This window comes from Hemitrygon akajei, chromosome 5 (genome assembly GCF_048418815.1).
Source record: "Hemitrygon akajei chromosome 5, sHemAka1.3, whole genome shotgun sequence".
Taxonomy (NCBI): domain Eukaryota; kingdom Metazoa; phylum Chordata; class Chondrichthyes; order Myliobatiformes; family Dasyatidae; genus Hemitrygon; species Hemitrygon akajei.
This window is the reverse complement of record NC_133128.1, coordinates 85,227,261-85,243,856: the sequence shown is the minus strand read 5'-3', so window position 1 is coordinate 85,243,856 and position 16,596 is coordinate 85,227,261. Positions and strand designations below refer to the sequence as shown.

General features: G+C 40.4%; 2 protein-coding genes across 4 annotated transcripts in view; one reads left to right on the top strand and one right to left on the bottom strand.

Annotated features, from left to right (window-relative positions):
- The window catches only part of rb1 (retinoblastoma 1), a 307,448-nt gene extending 293,972 nt beyond the window's left edge, over positions 1-13,476 (top strand). The window contains exon 27 of the mRNA XM_073045946.1: positions 7,474-13,476. Within this exon, the coding sequence (XP_072902047.1) occupies positions 7,474-7,547 (74 nt within the window). The 3' untranslated portion in view covers positions 7,548-13,476. The remainder of the gene's footprint in view (positions 1-7,473) is intronic.
- Positions 13,477-14,003: 527 nt separating this feature from the next.
- The window catches only part of LOC140727945 (RCC1 and BTB domain-containing protein 2-like), a 109,734-nt gene continuing 107,141 nt past the window's right edge, over positions 14,004-16,596 (bottom strand). For all 3 annotated transcript variants that reach the window (XM_073045947.1, XM_073045949.1, XM_073045948.1), the window contains one exon: positions 14,004-16,193. In XM_073045947.1, coding sequence (XP_072902048.1) covers positions 16,053-16,193 — 141 coding nt within the window. In that variant the 3' untranslated portion in view covers positions 14,004-16,052. The remainder of the gene's footprint in view (positions 16,194-16,596) is intronic.

Sequence of the window (16,596 nt, the reverse complement as noted above, 5' to 3'; positions counted from 1 at the left end):
AGAGATTTGGTAACAACTCCTTGCCAGCATTTGAGACAAGGCGCAGGAGATAGAGTTAGAATATATTTCCAAGAAGGCCGAGAGAGCTTTCAACAACTAAAGAAATATGCATTTGATTAAACTTCTGAAATAAATTGCAGTTTTCTTCCTTTCTAACCTCAGGATATGCTAGCAATGGAGTCACTTAAGCTGCATGGTTGTGTTTGTTCCTGTGATAACATACTGCACCATAGTCCCAAAGTAGCTCTTCGTTTCCATTCTATCCACAATGCTCTGCATTCACACTGTGTTCACTGGTGTTTCAACCTTTCACTAAAGTTGCTGGCATAAATGTGGTTATATTAACCACGAGAAGAATTGCAAAATAAGGTTATGAAAATTCAAGGGTGCTGGATCTCTTCTGTATATTGACTCGGCTCTTTGAGCATCTGCTTCCGAGATGCTCAACTCTTTCCCTTAAATTATTCTTATTTTCCTCAAGCTAGTACTTGTGGAAACCTGAATGATTTACAGGATACTGTTGCCTTGCCTACCTTAGAGCATTCTGGACTGTCTGAACAGATGTGGTGTGGCAGATGGCTCGCTATTTAAAACATTTTATGAATTTACCTGCAGGCATTATAATTTTGGTTTCCAAAGTCTCTACTCGTTCCGATCAATTTGTCACCTCCTGAACTTGAGAAAGGGAGACGTGGAGCTTTCCTCAGAAATAATTGTAAACATCTGACTATAATGTAAAACTACTAACCAGTCATTGTTTGCTTCTGAATCTGGAATTAATAATAATTGATTTGGGAAGGGTTACCTTAATTTTAAGGGAATAATACCTGAATGGGAGGAAAGTTTAATGTATTTTCTGAATTTAACATTGCATTTGATGATGAAGTTTTCTGTGCTGATGAATGAGATAGAATAATGATGATTGGGATGTATAAAATTGGATAAGTGCATGAATTCATGTTAATGGAACAGAGTAAGTCCGCCAGCAAATATAGTGTGGTCATGAGATTACCAGGAGATCAGAGGGAAAAAATTAAGGATGTGCTCAAGCCTCTTTGAAAATATACAGTACAACGTTCCCATAGAATCCTGGTGAGCCACACCCATGACCACTCAAAGGGGAGAAAAGAATTCAGGTGGCATTCAGGTCCCAAGTATTGATAACAAAATAAATATTTTAGGAGATCTTTCAAATCTGTCTGCAAATTTCCTTCCTATAATTCAAAAAAGCATATTAATGCAACAAACCCTTTTATACTTTTCATCTTCAGCAATCTATGTGTCCTTTCCTTACCTACATTATTCCTCTCTACAACACATATTCCCTTTATCACTACCGTTCTACTCCTTATCTTCACGCTCATCCCTATAATACATTTGTTATATTACTTTGTTTGTTCAAAAGTAGTCTGTTTGCTTACCAGTTTCTATTAATATTTTTGGAAATATTTACTTTGTCAAATTATTTCTCACACTGTGGAGTGGAATGCACACTCAGCATTTGTTTTAATGCTGCCACTGTTTTTCCTTTATCTTTAACTAACTAACTAACCATGTTATTTCAATCCGTCACATTTCTTAATTCATCCATTTGATTCTTTCCTCTGCCCTTGTAAAAGTTACATGAAAGTATTTGAGAGGATGAGTTGACTAAGGTATGTTTGGAACACAAGAGACTGAAGTTATGTAACAAGAGGCACAGAAAATTAACAGTATTTACTTCCTGATAACATTAGGAAAGAATAGTTAGATTGGCTCAATCCTCAATAAACAAAACTTATTTTACGTGCATATATCAGAATGGAGGTGCCTTTTTATGATCAACTACAGTTACAAAGAAAATATTTGTGAGTGCTTTGTAATTATCTGGTTTTCTGCATTAATTACTCATAAAATGTGATCTGATTTTCATCTAAGTCTCAATAATAGTCAAACACAATTTGCCTAAACTAATAACACACAAACAATTGTACTTCTCATCAATACTGAGTACATCATTTAAATAATCCGTCTAGGTTCAAAAAAAGTGTGAACTTGTGGGGTAATGCCTTCTTCAAAAGCTATTTGGAGTCAGGTGTTCCAATCAATGAGATAAAATTGGATGTGTCAGTTGTAGAGGTACCCTGCCCTATAAAAAAGACAAACAAAGCAGAAATCTCTGGAACTTGCTAAAAATCTGTTCAGATGTTCACTATAAGAAAAACACTGAACAAGAATAGTGTTTATGGAAGGACATAAACGCCTGAGCAGAGCCATTGCTCCAACGTGCTTCAAGGCTGCCACCATCATCCCCGTGCCAAAGAAGTCTTCAGTGTCTTGCCTCAATGTCTACCGTCCCGTTGCACTCACATCCATCGTCATGAAGTGTTTCGAGAGACTCATCAAGAGGCACATCAAGACCCTGCTACCCCCCTCACTAGACCCCCTGCAGTTTACGTACCGTCCCAACAGCTCAGCAGACGACATCATTGCCATCACCCTCTACCTGGCCCTAACCCACCTGGACAAAAAAGACACATGCATTTGAATGCTGTCCATAGACTTCAGTTCAGCATTCAACACAATTATTCCTCAGAAACTGATTGGAAAGCTGAGCCTACTGGGCCTGAACACCTCCCTCTGCAACTGGATCCTAGACTTCCTGACTGGGAGATCTCAGTCAGTCCGGATCGGGAGCAGCATCTCCAACACCATCACACTGAGCACGGGGGCCCCTCAGGGCTGTGTGCTCAGTCCACTGCTGTTCACTCTGCTGACCCACGACTGTGCTGCAATACACAGCTTGAACCACATCATCAAGTTCGCCGATGACATGACCGTGGTGGGTCTCATCAGCAAGAACAACGAGTCAGCTTACAGGGAGGAGGTGCAGCGGCTAACGGACTAGTGCAGAGCCAACAACCTTACTCTGAACATGAACAAAGCAAAAGGGATGGTTGTTGACTTCAGGAGGGCACGGAGTGACCACTCTCTGCTGAACATCGATGTCTCCTTGGTAGAGATCATTAAGAGCACCAAATTTCTTGGTGTTCACCTGGCAGAAAATCTCACCTGGACCCTCAACACCAGCTCCATAGCAAAGAAAGCCCAGCAGCATCTCTACTTTCTCCGAAGGCTGAGGAAAGTCCATCTCCCACCCCCCATCCTCATCACATTCTACAGGGGTTGTATTGAGAGCATCCTGAGCAGCTGCATCACTGCCTGGTACAGAAATTGCATCATCTTGGATTGCAAGACCCTGCAGTAGATAGTGAGATCAGCTGAGAAGATCATCAGGGTCTCTCTTCCTGCCATTACAGACATTTACACTACATGCTGCATCCGCAAAGCAAACAGCATTATGAAGGACCCCACGCACCCCTCATACAAACTCTTCTCCCTCCTGCCTTCTGGGAAAAGGCACCGAAGCATTCGGGCTCTCACGACTAGACTATGTAACAGTTTCTTCCCCAAGCTATCAGACTCCTCAATACCCAGAGCCTGGACTGACACCAACTTACTTCCTTCTACTGTGCCTATTGTCTTGTTTATTATTTATTGTAATTCCTGCACTGTTTTGTGCACTTCATGCAGTCCTGGGTAGGTCTGTAGTCTAATGTAGTTTTTTTCTGTACAACACACACAAAATGCTGGTGGAGCACAGCAGGCCAAGCAGCATCTATAAGGACAAGCACTATTGACGTTTTGGGCCGAGACCCTTCATCGGGACTAACTGGAAGGAAAGATAGTAAGAGATTTGAAAGTAGTGGGGGGAGGGGGAAATGCGAAATGATAGGAGAAGATCGGAGGGGGTGGATGAAGCTAAGAGCTGGACAGGTGATTGGTGAAAGTGATACAGAGCTGGAGAAGGGAAAGGATCATGGGACGGGAGGCCTCGGGAAAAAGAAGGGGGGGGGGGTGGTGAAGCACCAGAGCGAGATGGAGAACAGGCAGAATGATGGGCAGAGAGAGAGAGAAAAAACAAACAACTAAATATGTCAGGGATGGGGTAAGAAGGGGAGGAGGGGCATTAACGGAAGTTAGAGAAGTCAATGTTCATGCCATCAGGTTGGAGGCTACCCAAGGTATAAGGTGTTGTTCCTCCAACCTGAGTTTGGATTCATTTTGACAGTAGAAGAGGCCATGGATAGACATATCAGAATGGGAATGGGACGTGGAATTAAAATGTGTGGCCACTGGGAGATCCTGCTTTTCCTGGCGGACCGAGCATAGGTGTTCAGCGAAATGGTCTCCCAGTCTGCGTCGGGTCTCACCAGTATATAAAAGGCCACACCGGGAGCACCGGACGCAGTATACCACACCAACCGACTCACAGGTGAAGTGTCACCTCACCTGGAAGGACTGTCTGGGGCCCTGCATAGTGGTGAGGGAGGAAGTGTAAGGGCAGGTGTAGCACTTGTTCCACTTACAAGGATAAGTGCCAGGAGGGAGATCGGTGGGAAGGGATGGGGGGGGACGAGTGGACAAGGGAGTCACGTAAGGAGCGATCCCTGCGGAAAGCAGAAAGGGGGGTGGGGAGGGAAAGATGTGCTTGGTAGTGGGATCCCGTTGGAGGTGGCGGAAGTTACGGAGACCTCCATTGGACCTGGAGGCAGGTGGGGTGGTAGGTGAGGACAGGGGGAACCCTATCCCGAGTGGGGTGGCGGGTGGATGGGGTGAGGGCAGAGGTGCGTGAAATGGGAGAGATGCGTTTGAGAGCAGAGTTGATGGTGGAAGAAGGGAAGCCCCTTTGTTTAAAAAAGGAAGACATCTCCTTCGTCCTGGAATGAAAAGCCTCATCCTGAGAGCAGATGCGGCGGAGACAGAGGAATTGTGAGAAGGGGATAGTATTTTTGCAAGAGACAGGATAGGAAGAGGAATAGTCCAGGTAGCTGTGAGAACTGCCTAGTCCATTTCTGACACCTCCCTCCCCTTCCTTAATCTTTCTGTCTCCATCCCTGGAGACGGCCTATCTACTGATATCTACTATAAGCCTACAGACCCTCACAGCTACCTGGACTATTCCTCTTCCCACCCTGTCTCTTGCAAAAATGCTATCCCCTTCTCACAATTCCTCTGTCTCCGCCGCATCTGCTCTCAGGATGAGGCTTTTCATTCCAGGACGAAGGAGATGTCTTCCTTTTTTAAACAAAGGGGCTTCCCTTCTTCCACCATCAACTCTGCTCTCAAACGCATCTCTCCCATTTCCCGCACATCTGCCCTCACCCCATCCGCCCACCACCCCACTTGGGATAGGGTTCCCCTTGTCCTCATCTACCACCCCACCAGCCTCCAGGTCCAACATGTAATTCTCCATAACTTCCGCCACCTCCAACGGGATCCCACTACCAAGCACATCTTTCCCTCCCCCCCTCTTTCTGCTTTCCGCAGGGATCGCTCCCTACGTGACTCCCTTGTCCACTCGTCCCCCCTATCCCTTCCCACCGATCTCCCTCCTGGCACTTATCCTTGTAAGTGGAACAAGTGCTACACCTGCCCTTACACTTCCTCCCTCACCACCATTCAGGGCCCCAGACAGTCCTTCCAGGTGAGGCAACACATCACCTGTGAGTCGGCTGTTGTGGTATATTGTGTCCAGTGCTCCCGGTATGGCCTTTTATATATTAGTGAGACCCGACGCAGACTGGGAGACTGTTTCGCTGAACACCTACGCTCGGTTCACCAGAGAAAGCAGGATCTCCCAGTGGCCACACATTTTAATTCCACGTCCCATTCCCATTCTGATATGTCTATCCATGGCCTCCTCTACTGTCAAAATGAATCCAAACTCAGGTTGGAGGAACAACACCTTATACCTTGGGTAGCCTCCAACCTGATGGCATGAACATTGACTTCTCTAACTTCCGTTAATGCCCCTCCTCCCCTTCTTACCCCATCCCTGACATATTTAGTTTTTTGTTTTTTTTCTCTCTCTCTCTGCCCATCATTCTGCCTGTTCTCCATCTCCCTCTGGTGCTCCCCTCCCCCTTTCTTTCTCCCGAGGCCTCCCGTCCCATGATCCTTTCTCTTCTCCAGCTCTGTATCACTTTCGCCAATCACCTTTCCAGCTCTTAGCTTCATCCCACCCCCTCCGGTCTTCTCCTATCATTTTGCATTTCCCCCTCCCCCCACTACTTTCAAATCTCTTACTATCTTTCCTTTCAGTTAGTCCTGACGAAGGGTCTTGGCCCGAAACGTCGACAGTGCTTCTCCTTATAGATGCTGCCTGGACTGCTGCGTTACACCAGCATTTTGTGTGTGTTGTTTGAATTTCCAGCATCTGCAGATTTCCTCATGTTTGCTGTTTAGTTTTTTCTGTGTTATTTTACGTATTTCAGTGTAGTTTTTGTACTGTTTCATGTAGCACCATGGTCCTGAAAAACGTCGTCTCGTTTTTACTGGGTGTACCAGCCGTTATGGTCGAAATGACAATAAAAAGTGACATGACATGACACCACGGAGGAAACCACTGCTCTCTAAAAAAAAACATTGCTGCACATCTCAAGTTTGCAAAAGACCACCTGGATGTTCCACAATGCTTCTGGTCAATGTTCTGTGGACAGATGAGACAAAAGTTGAACTTTTTTGCAGAAATGCACATTGCTATGTTGGAGGAAAACGCACACGGCACACCAACACCAAAATCTCATCCCAACTGTGAAGCACGGTGTAAGGAGCATCATGGTTTGGGGCTGCTTTGCTGCCTCAGGGCCTGGACTGCTTGTAATCGTTGAGGGAACAATTAATTCAAATTTGTATCAAAGACATTCTACATGTCAGGGTAGCCATCACCTGAAGCTTAATACAAGTTGGATGATGCAACAAGACAATGATCTGAAACACAGGAGTAAATCAACAACAGAATGGTTTGAAAAGAAGAAAATTAATGTTTTGGAATGGCCAAGTCAGAATCCAGATCTTAACCCAATTGAGATCCTTTGGCATGAACTGGAGCAGTTTTGTATGCAGGAATAGTCTAAAATTCCTCCTCTCCATAGTAAAAGTCTAATCGGCAGCTACGGGAAACATTTGGTGGAGGTTATTGCTGCTAAAAGGGGGTCTACTAGTTGTTAAATACAAGGGTTCACCTACTTTATCCAGCCTGGGCTGTGAATGATTATATAATGGGTTCAATAAAGACATGGAAAGTACAATTGTTTGTGTACTGTTGTGACTTGGATGAAGATCAGACCACATTTTGAGTAATTAATGCAGAAAACCAAGTAATTACAAATGGTTCACAAACATTTTCTTGCAACTGTAGATTATCAGAACAATATGACCAAAATCCATACCTGTTAAGCTGTTGAACAAAACATAATTTTGTGGGATTTCAGCAGTGCCAATGAGCGTCAACCGCATCAGTAAATAAATGTGATGCTCTACGATTCAGATCATGAATTCTCACCCTAATTATAATACCATCATTGAATATATGAACTGGTTTAGTATGGACAATATTGAGCAGTAGTTCTTCATTCTGTTTTTCTATAGCATCTACAAGAAATAAAATACAAGAGCAGAAAATGAAAGATGTGGACAGTGACATGAAGAGGGAAGAAAACTGATGCTTCGTCTCATTCAGGATGGTGTACACACTGCACCAGTATGATCCACGGCAGCAGAATCTTCATTTTTTTTCTGGTTATAGCTGATATTTTTCCCTTCCCTGTCTTGATTTGTTTTAGCAAAGGAATATTTCCTTTTGGAAAATCCAGTTAGACAAAATTCTTAAGTTATTTTAGAGTTGTTTCCCCTAACACTATGCCTTAAGGGTCATATTTTCCTGAGTGTGTGAAAAGCAGTAAAATGTATAAGTAACAGAGGACTGATGAAAGTATTGATTGTATTTTAACACTGAGCAGGTCAAAAATGACACTGGGAATAATCAAAATTCTACAGCAATGAACATGAGATGTTGTCATATCAGACCTCCTCAAATTATTTATCTGGCCCTCATTAATCTCCAAATGTATTGCAGCTTCAGACCCAATCCTCGTTCCCTTACTCTGGCATAGGTGTTCATGGATACCTCAGTTAACAGTAGAACTCCATGGCATAAAAAAGGTTGGGAACCCTGCTGTGGGATGTCAATGCAAGTTGTATTAGTGTGCTTCTTTCTTGTTACCTGAATATGTCTCAAAATGCAGTTTTTAAAATTTAACATTATATAACAACTACCCAATTTAAATCTATATATGTCTTTGATTTACAAATGAAGGGAGAACATTATTCTGATGTTTGCTTGAGGAACTTTTCATTGCATTATGTCCCCACCAGGTTCTATCACTGGTTAAATTTTGTAATGGTTGGCAACACCTTTTTAATCTGCTGTAAATCTGCTGATCTGTTTGAAAATTTTTGCATTCCTATGAGTCTGCTGATCAGGACAATGGGTCCTCGTTGGTCAAATACAATTCCAACTACTTTCATCATGCTCTTTTTTTATATATATAAAATAGATTTACATACTCTGTAGTTAAAAACAAGCAATATTTGTCATCTCAATTGCCATTTGGCTGTGAAAAAATGGGGGGCCCTTTATTTTGTTCAAAATGGCCACTTAAGTTCCAGGAACTATTTTACATGAAATCATCTGCACACCTACTATTTTTTTTCTGGGTCTAAAAAACAATGAAATAAAGACAATTAACTTTATTCATGAAAGAGGAAAATGTGGCCTTAAGTATGTAGTATGTACACAGAATGTGCACTGTTTCAATTTTATTGATGTTTTTATTTATGTCTAAGATTTTACTTTTTACAAACTAAAACAAGTTTGTCTTTAGTTGAATTGCCTTCATGTTGTTAGTAAATGTACCTATCAAAACTTGGTTCTTGTACTGAGGCAAATACTTTATGTTTGCAATGGGAAGAGAAAGAAAGAGTTTGCACTTCAATGGTGCCTTTAACAACCTCAGGACATCTTTACAGCTGCAGTACTTCAAGTATAGTTGTAATGCAAAAAATGTGACTGTCAATTTACAAACACCAGGATCCTAAAAAATAGTGAAATAAATGACTGGATCATCAAATACAGCAGATGCTGGAAATCTGAAATAAAATATCTGGAAACATTCAGTAAGCCAGGGAGCATCAATGGAAAGAGAAAGTTAACTTGCTTCTATATATCAGCTATACAGTACATAGGCTTCAGAACTGGTGTACACCATTCAAAGAAAGTATTAAAAGTTTAAGATTTGATTAATATATTGCAAAATAATTCACACTGTGCTAATAATAAATGTTTGTACCATTCTCTCTAGAATTCCTATCAATTTAGATGGCTTTATCATGGCAAAAGCTAACTGTGAATACTTGTTCTTTTCTGTAGCAGACAAGTTACATTGATAATGAATTGATAAAGGGACTTTGATATGGTATACCTTTCTGAAGAAGGATCTTGAACCTAAAACATTAACTTTGTTTCTTTTTCCAAAGATGCTGCTTGACCAGCTGAGTGTTTTCCAGCATTTCTTTCTATTCTATTAAATAATCAGATCATCTATTTAGATGTTGGGTGAGGAATCATTGCTGGCCAGGACATGGGGGAGCTCCTTGATCATCATTAGATAACGCTTCAAGATATTTTATATATATCTGAGAGGGTAGATAAGTCATTTTCACACATCACCCAAAAGGACAGCATTTTCTGGCATTTCCTCCTCTATATTTCATACTAAATGTTCATATCTATTTGAAGTTTGAATCTACAGAGGCAAAAGTTCTTGTACTGGGTTAATGCTACTAAAAGTATAATGTAATTTGACAAAGTTCCCCTTGCTTTTGCAATGAAACAGTACTGGATTTCATCTTTTCAGAATTTTAAACTGATGCACTATTTAATTTTTCAAAGATTAAACATTAAGACCAAGGAGCAGAATTAGGCTATTCAGCCAATCGAGTCTGCTCCACCATTCCATCATGGCTGATTTATTAGCCCTCTCAATCCCATTCTTCTGCCTTCTCCCTGTAACCTTTGACACTTGATTAATGCAGAACCCATCAACCACTGCCTTAAATATACCCAATGACTTGGCCTGCACAGTCGTCTATGGCAAAGAATTCCACAGATTCAGTACCCTCTGGCTAAAGAAATTTTTCCTCATCTTTGTTCTAAATGGATGCCCCTCAATTCTGAAGCTATGCCCTCTTTTCAAAGACTCCCCCATTACAGGAAACATACTCTCCACATCAACACACACAAAATGCTGGAGAAACTCAGCAAGTCGGGCAGCATCTATGAAAATGAACATAAAGTCAATGTTTTGAGCAGAGACCCTTCTTCAGGACTGAGAAAGATGGGGGAAGATGCCAGAATAAAAAGGTGGGAGGAGGGAAGGAGGTTAACTGGAGAGTGATGGGTGAAACCAGGTGAGTGGAAAGTTCAAGGACTGGAGAAGAAAGAATCTGTTGGAAGAGAGTGGACCATAGAATAAAGGGAAGGAGGAGGGGACCCAGGGTGAAGTAATGGGCAGGTGAGAAGAGGTGAAAGGTCAGAGTGGGGATTAAAGGAAGAGGGGATGAATTTTTTTTCCAGAAGGAGAAATTGATATTCATACCATCAGGTATCTATCCAGATGATAATATAAAGTGTTGCTCCTTCACCCTGAGGGTGACTTCATCTTGGCATAGGAGGAGGCCATAGACCGATATGTCAGAACGGGACATGACTTCTCCACATCCACTCTATCCAGACCTTTCAATATTCAATAGGTTTCAAGGAGATCTCCCCTCATTCCGCTAAATTCCAGCGAGTACAGTCTCAGAGTCATCAAATACTCCTCATATGTTAACCCCCTTCATTCCTGGGATCATTCTTGTAAACCTCCTCCGCACACTCTCCAATGCTAACCAATATAAAACCTCAGCATTGCATTCTTGCATTTTTTATTCTAGTCTTCTTGAAATGAATGCTAAAATTGCATTTGCCTTCCTCACCACCAAATTAACCTTCAGAGAATCCTGTCCAAGGATTCCAAGTCTCTTTGCACCTCTGATTATTGAATTCCCTCCCTACTCAGAAAATACTCCACACCTTTATTTCTTCTAGCAAAATATTTGACCATGCACTTCCCTACATTATATTCCATATGCTACATCTTTATCCATTCCCCCAATCTGTCTAAATCCTTCTGCAGACACCCTGCTTCCTCAACAGTAGCTGCCTTCCACCTATCTTCATATCATCCACAAACCTGGCGACAAAGCCATCATTACGTTAATTCAAAACATTCATATAGAACATGGAAAGAAGCAGTCCCATCACCAACTCCTGCAGCAGCCAACCAGAAAAGGCCCCCTCTGTTCCCACATTTTGCCTCCTGCCAATCAGCCAATCTTCTATCCATTCAAGTACCTTTCCCATACCATGGGCTCTTATTTTGTAAAGCAGCTGTATGTGCAGCACTTAGTCTTCACTTTCACTTCAGCCTTCTGAAAATCCACATAAACATCCACTGGCTCTCCTTTGTCTACCCTGCCTGTTAATTCCTCAAAGAATTCCAACAGATTTGTCAAGGAAGATTTCCTCGTAGGAAATCATGCTGACTCAGGCTTATTTTATCATATGCCTCCAAGTACCCCAAAGTTGCATCCTTAATAACACTCCAGCATCTTTCCAACCATTGAAGTCAGGCTAATTGACATATAATTTCCTTTTTTCTGCCTTCATCCCTTCTTATGAGTGGAATGGCATTTGCAATTTTCCATTCCTCAGGTGAGATGAAATGTGGGTCTCCTTCAGTCAGAGTTGACTATGGATGTTGTATCCTGGCTGTCTAGATATGCAAGCCTGGGCAGTATGATATGGCGAGCAAGCTCCCACTCTCCACACATCTGATGAACCCAAATAATGGCAGAGACCAGAACAGTTTGTTACCAGTCCTCAGGAACCATTAAAGCATTCAGTGATTCTTGAAAGATCACGGTAGTGCCTCCATAATCTCTTCAGCTACCTCTTCTAGACCCCTGGGATGTAGTCCATCTTGTCCAGGTGACTTATCTTCAGGCGTTTCAGCTTCCCAAGTAGTTTCTCCTTTATAATAGTAAATACACTCACTCTGCCCCCTAGCAGTCACATTTCTGGCATTATGCTCGTCTTCCACAGCAAAGACTGACACAAAATACTTCCCATTTCTCTGTCCCCCATTACTAGCTCTCCAGTGTCATTTTCCGGTGGTCTAATATCCACTCTTTTACTCCTTATATATTTGAAAAAAACTTTATATCCTCTTATTTCATCTTTTTCTCTTTCTTTATAGCTTTCTTAGCTGCCTTCTGTTGTTTTTAGAAGCTTCCAAATCCTTTTCCTTCTCACTAAATTTTGCTATATGCTTTTGCTTTTATGCTGTCTTTCATTTCCCCTGTCAGCCACAGTTGCCTCCTGCTCCCTTTAGAATACTTCTTTATCTTTGGAATATATCTTTCAAGTGCTTTCTGAAATTCCCCCAGAAACACCAACCATTGCTGTTCTGCCATCATTCCTGCTAGTGGCCTCTTCCAATCAACTTTGGCTCGTTCCTCTCACATGCATCTGTAATTATCCTTATTCCACTGTAAAGCTGACACATCTGATTTTATCTTCTCCCTCTCAAACTGCAGGGTGAATTCTATCATATGATCACTGCCTCCTAAGGGTTCCTTACCTTAAGCTCTCTAATCAAATCTGGGTCATTACATAACACTCAATCCAGAATTGCCATTCCTCTACTTGGCTCAACCACAAACTGCTCTAAAAATATCTCGTATGCCTGCTACAAATTCCTTCTCTCAAGATCCAGCAACCAGATTTCCCCAATCCACCGGCATACTGAAATCCACCCCCCCCCCCCAATGATTATTACAAAATTGCCTTTGTTATGTCTTTTCTAGCTCCTGTTGTAATTTGTGGCCCACATCCTGGCTACTGTTCAGATGCCTGTGTATAACTCTCATCAGGGTTTGTACCCTTGGCAGTTTGTTAACTCTGCCCACTAGGATTCTACATCTTCCAGTATGTGCAACAGCATTATATACAAAGTCATGAATATTAAGCCACACTGCTCAGCACTGGCTTACACACTTAAGTATACGTGACATAACCTTCAGAACTGGAATCTAGACTACTAAACCAAAACGTTGAAGGTTTCTTAAGTTTTGATGAACATATTGCTAATCTATGCTGTGGTACCAGAAAATACTTGTACTTTTCTCCTTGGAAGTAGTATTCTGTAGTGATTTGCTTTGTGTTTGTAACAGCTTACTGTGAGAACTTAATATTCTTGTCTATAATGGCTTGACAAGTTCTATACCATAGACATGGGAATGACTAGTTACTCTAAATGGTTAACTATAACCTCCTTCCTTCTCATTGAACAGTTGACATCTTTCAGTTTTTCTGATTAATAGCATACAGAAGTCTGTACTCATTTTTTTTCAGCGAGATATCTGTTTGTACTGCACATTATAGACTGAGGTACTGTTTTTATAAATATAGTGAATAAAATGTCTGTATGAGATTGTCTTATTTTTTTATAAAATATGCAGTAGATGATATTTGGAAGCATCAGCACTGATGGCCAATTTTTTTTTACGAGAAAAGAAGCTCTTGCATGTATTAGCTATCAGTAAATATAGAGTTCCCAATCATTAGTATTTTATTTAATTGTCATATATTCAATCAGTGTAATCAATCCAGAAGGTTACTCTGGGCCCCACTCAATATCTTTTTTTAAAGGAAATTCTGTCATCAGTGTTGCTGACACCAAAATGTCCGAGTCCTGAATAAACTGAATCATCACTGAACCTACAGTTTGCAAGAATTACTACAGTCTGATAATTGCTTCTAGAAAATACTTAAACCACTCATAATGCAAGGCTGCTAGTTACATATTCAGCACCAGAGTAAAAATACCTTAGTTTGGTCCGACGCATCCAGAACACCACACCTATTCGAGTTTCTTGGTGAGGTAGCTGCTAAATATATTGCGTGGAATGCATCAAGCTTTGAATATATATCAATAATAAAAGGTAACTTTTACAAATTTGAAGCATTTTCATCCTTTATTTTTAGGTAATGAATTTGTCACAGAACTTGATTGCCACTTTAATTTTAATTAATGTTATATAGTCTTAATATTAACATCCAATTTCAAAGCTAACTTCATACTTTAAGCATACAGAATTCTTAAATTTGAAAATAGCTTTTGAAAATGAAAATGCTGTTACAATTATGAAATGTTTGACATAGGTTGAGTCACCATTATATAAAATGCCAAAACAATTTACATTGCAACAGTTAAGACAATAAAATTCTAAATTTGGTCCTCTAGATTATAAATACATTTTCCAGTCATTAAATCCATTTGTTTCATGTTAGTGAACTACTATTAGTAGTATTTTTCAATATTTGCTTCTTACTGGTGATTAAAACCTTTGCTAATGGGGTCTGATTTATACACACATTAAATGGTCATTCAACATCTTAGTGTTTTTGTTTCCTGTCCATAACAGTAGTTTGAAATATTATGTGAACTGAGGAATACCCATATTAGTCCTACTCATCTCAGTGTCTATAGAGGAAAGCTGACCTGATAAATTTTTAAGATAATTTCAAAATAGCAATTACTTAAAAATTCCTATATCATTTTAAATTAGGAGTAAAGATTGAAACAAAATATAGTGCAAGCCTGCCTGTAATGTTGTGTCTCTCAAGTCTGCATGAATATTAAAACTTCAAATAAGTCTGATAAAGTAATCAAACTTAGCTTAAAAGTAGAAACTGATCTACGGCCAGAAAGTATACAATTCGGCTAGACTTCTGCTTGATGATTTAAGGAAAGGAGCTTGATTGGGGTAATAGATTTTATAGTACACCTCACTTAGTACATCTCTCGACTTTATGATCTTGGAAATTAAGATTGATTTCCTGTTTGGTTTGTCTGATGAAATGTAGGTAGGTGCTGGGAGAAACTTTGGAGAAGGAGTTGATCTAATACTCATAAATTTTGATATACGGTAGTTCAAACAGGAAGCTTAATTAGTCATGCATTGTAAAATGAGTCACAAGGCAGTAGAGGATACCTCCTAAAATTTTGGAAAGCCAAATCATCACAACTAAGTAAATGTAAATGACCCAAAAGAAAGAACCAAAGTCTATCCAAGGAGCTATGGTACTAATTTTTGAGGAAGATTTTTCAGGTGTGAAATATTCCAAGGTAATTATTAAAATATCTGGACTGCAATGAAGTCTCCTTATATATCCTGGTTTAAAACGTCAGACATTTCAAACATGTTGGTATCAATCAGGTGGAAAGGTCCAATTGTGGACTCCAGCTGCTCAATCAAAGCAGAGGTACAAAAATTGATGTGTAAGAAATATCATTGGTTGAGAAAGGTGAAGCTCTGCTTTTGCTTTAGACAGCATAAAAGTGCATTTATTCCAAATGATCCAACTATTGTTCATAGCTGACATTCCAGCAGTAGTAAGATAGTGTGTAGAGAATGACTGCTAGACTAGTTAATGTGAAATCTCTGAATGAATCACAAAGCAGATTTCTGAAAGGATGTTTTAGTTCCTAATTTTCATTGCATTTTAGCTATGATTCGGTAGTCCCATGGAGAGACCGATTTTGTGACCTGATTATTTTGTTTTGTAATTAGTGCAGACAATTACAAATTTGCAAGTAACGCCTGGGTCACTCCCCTTCTCAATGAATAGATGAAGCATACCTACTTAGTCGATCCCAGTTTAATTTCTGAGATTGCTGCAGCAGCTATATGTGTGCTTTATAGCAAAGGGAAAAAAGCAGGCAAGGCCAGGCTGCATTATCACAGTACAGCAACTGCTTGGTAGATCTAATGATTCCAAGCAGGGAATTCAACTGGAAAACCACCAAATGAATAACCTTTTAAAAGTTAAGCCACAGCAGGTATCTATGAAGGTGTACTCCTGCTAAAGGTGGCAGCTGAAAGGATGACAGTGGAAAAACTAGGGTAGAAGGGCATCATAAAGAACCTCACCCTCCTCCCCACAAACTATATTCCGTTTCCAAATCAAAGCATCATCTTCTTTGGAAATTTGAGTTGTTGCCTCAGTTCCGAAATGCTCCATGCTTGCCAGCCTTGCTAATGAAGTCCTTTAGGAACTCATGGTCCATGTCAGCAAAGCCCTGAGTTTGTGTCACAGCTGTCAAATGATTGACACAGAACTTAAAGCAAAATTCTTCCAACCCCTGAAAGAAATAATTCAGCACATCATTTATCCAAAGGAAATTCATTAGATTAGCCATAATCTTATGTTCTGAAATAACACAGCTAAAAAAAAATCTTGGTATATTTACACTAATCTCTATCATATGTCAGGGAAAATACCAAGGAAAAGTTTCTTTAATTATCTGAATTTTGAAGTTAATAGTAAGCCTATGATATTTTTAACTTCAGCCTAACTATACATCATAATTTATTTGTGAATTTTTCCCCTTTTTAATAACTTTCCTGAATGGTGTATTTTTAAAAGGAAGTTCAGGGCAAAGTGTTCCAGAAAGGCAAAGACAGCAACATTAGAGAACCTTGGATGATAAAGGAAATTGAAGGTGTGATTATGGAATAAAAGAAGCACAAGATAGGTATAACACG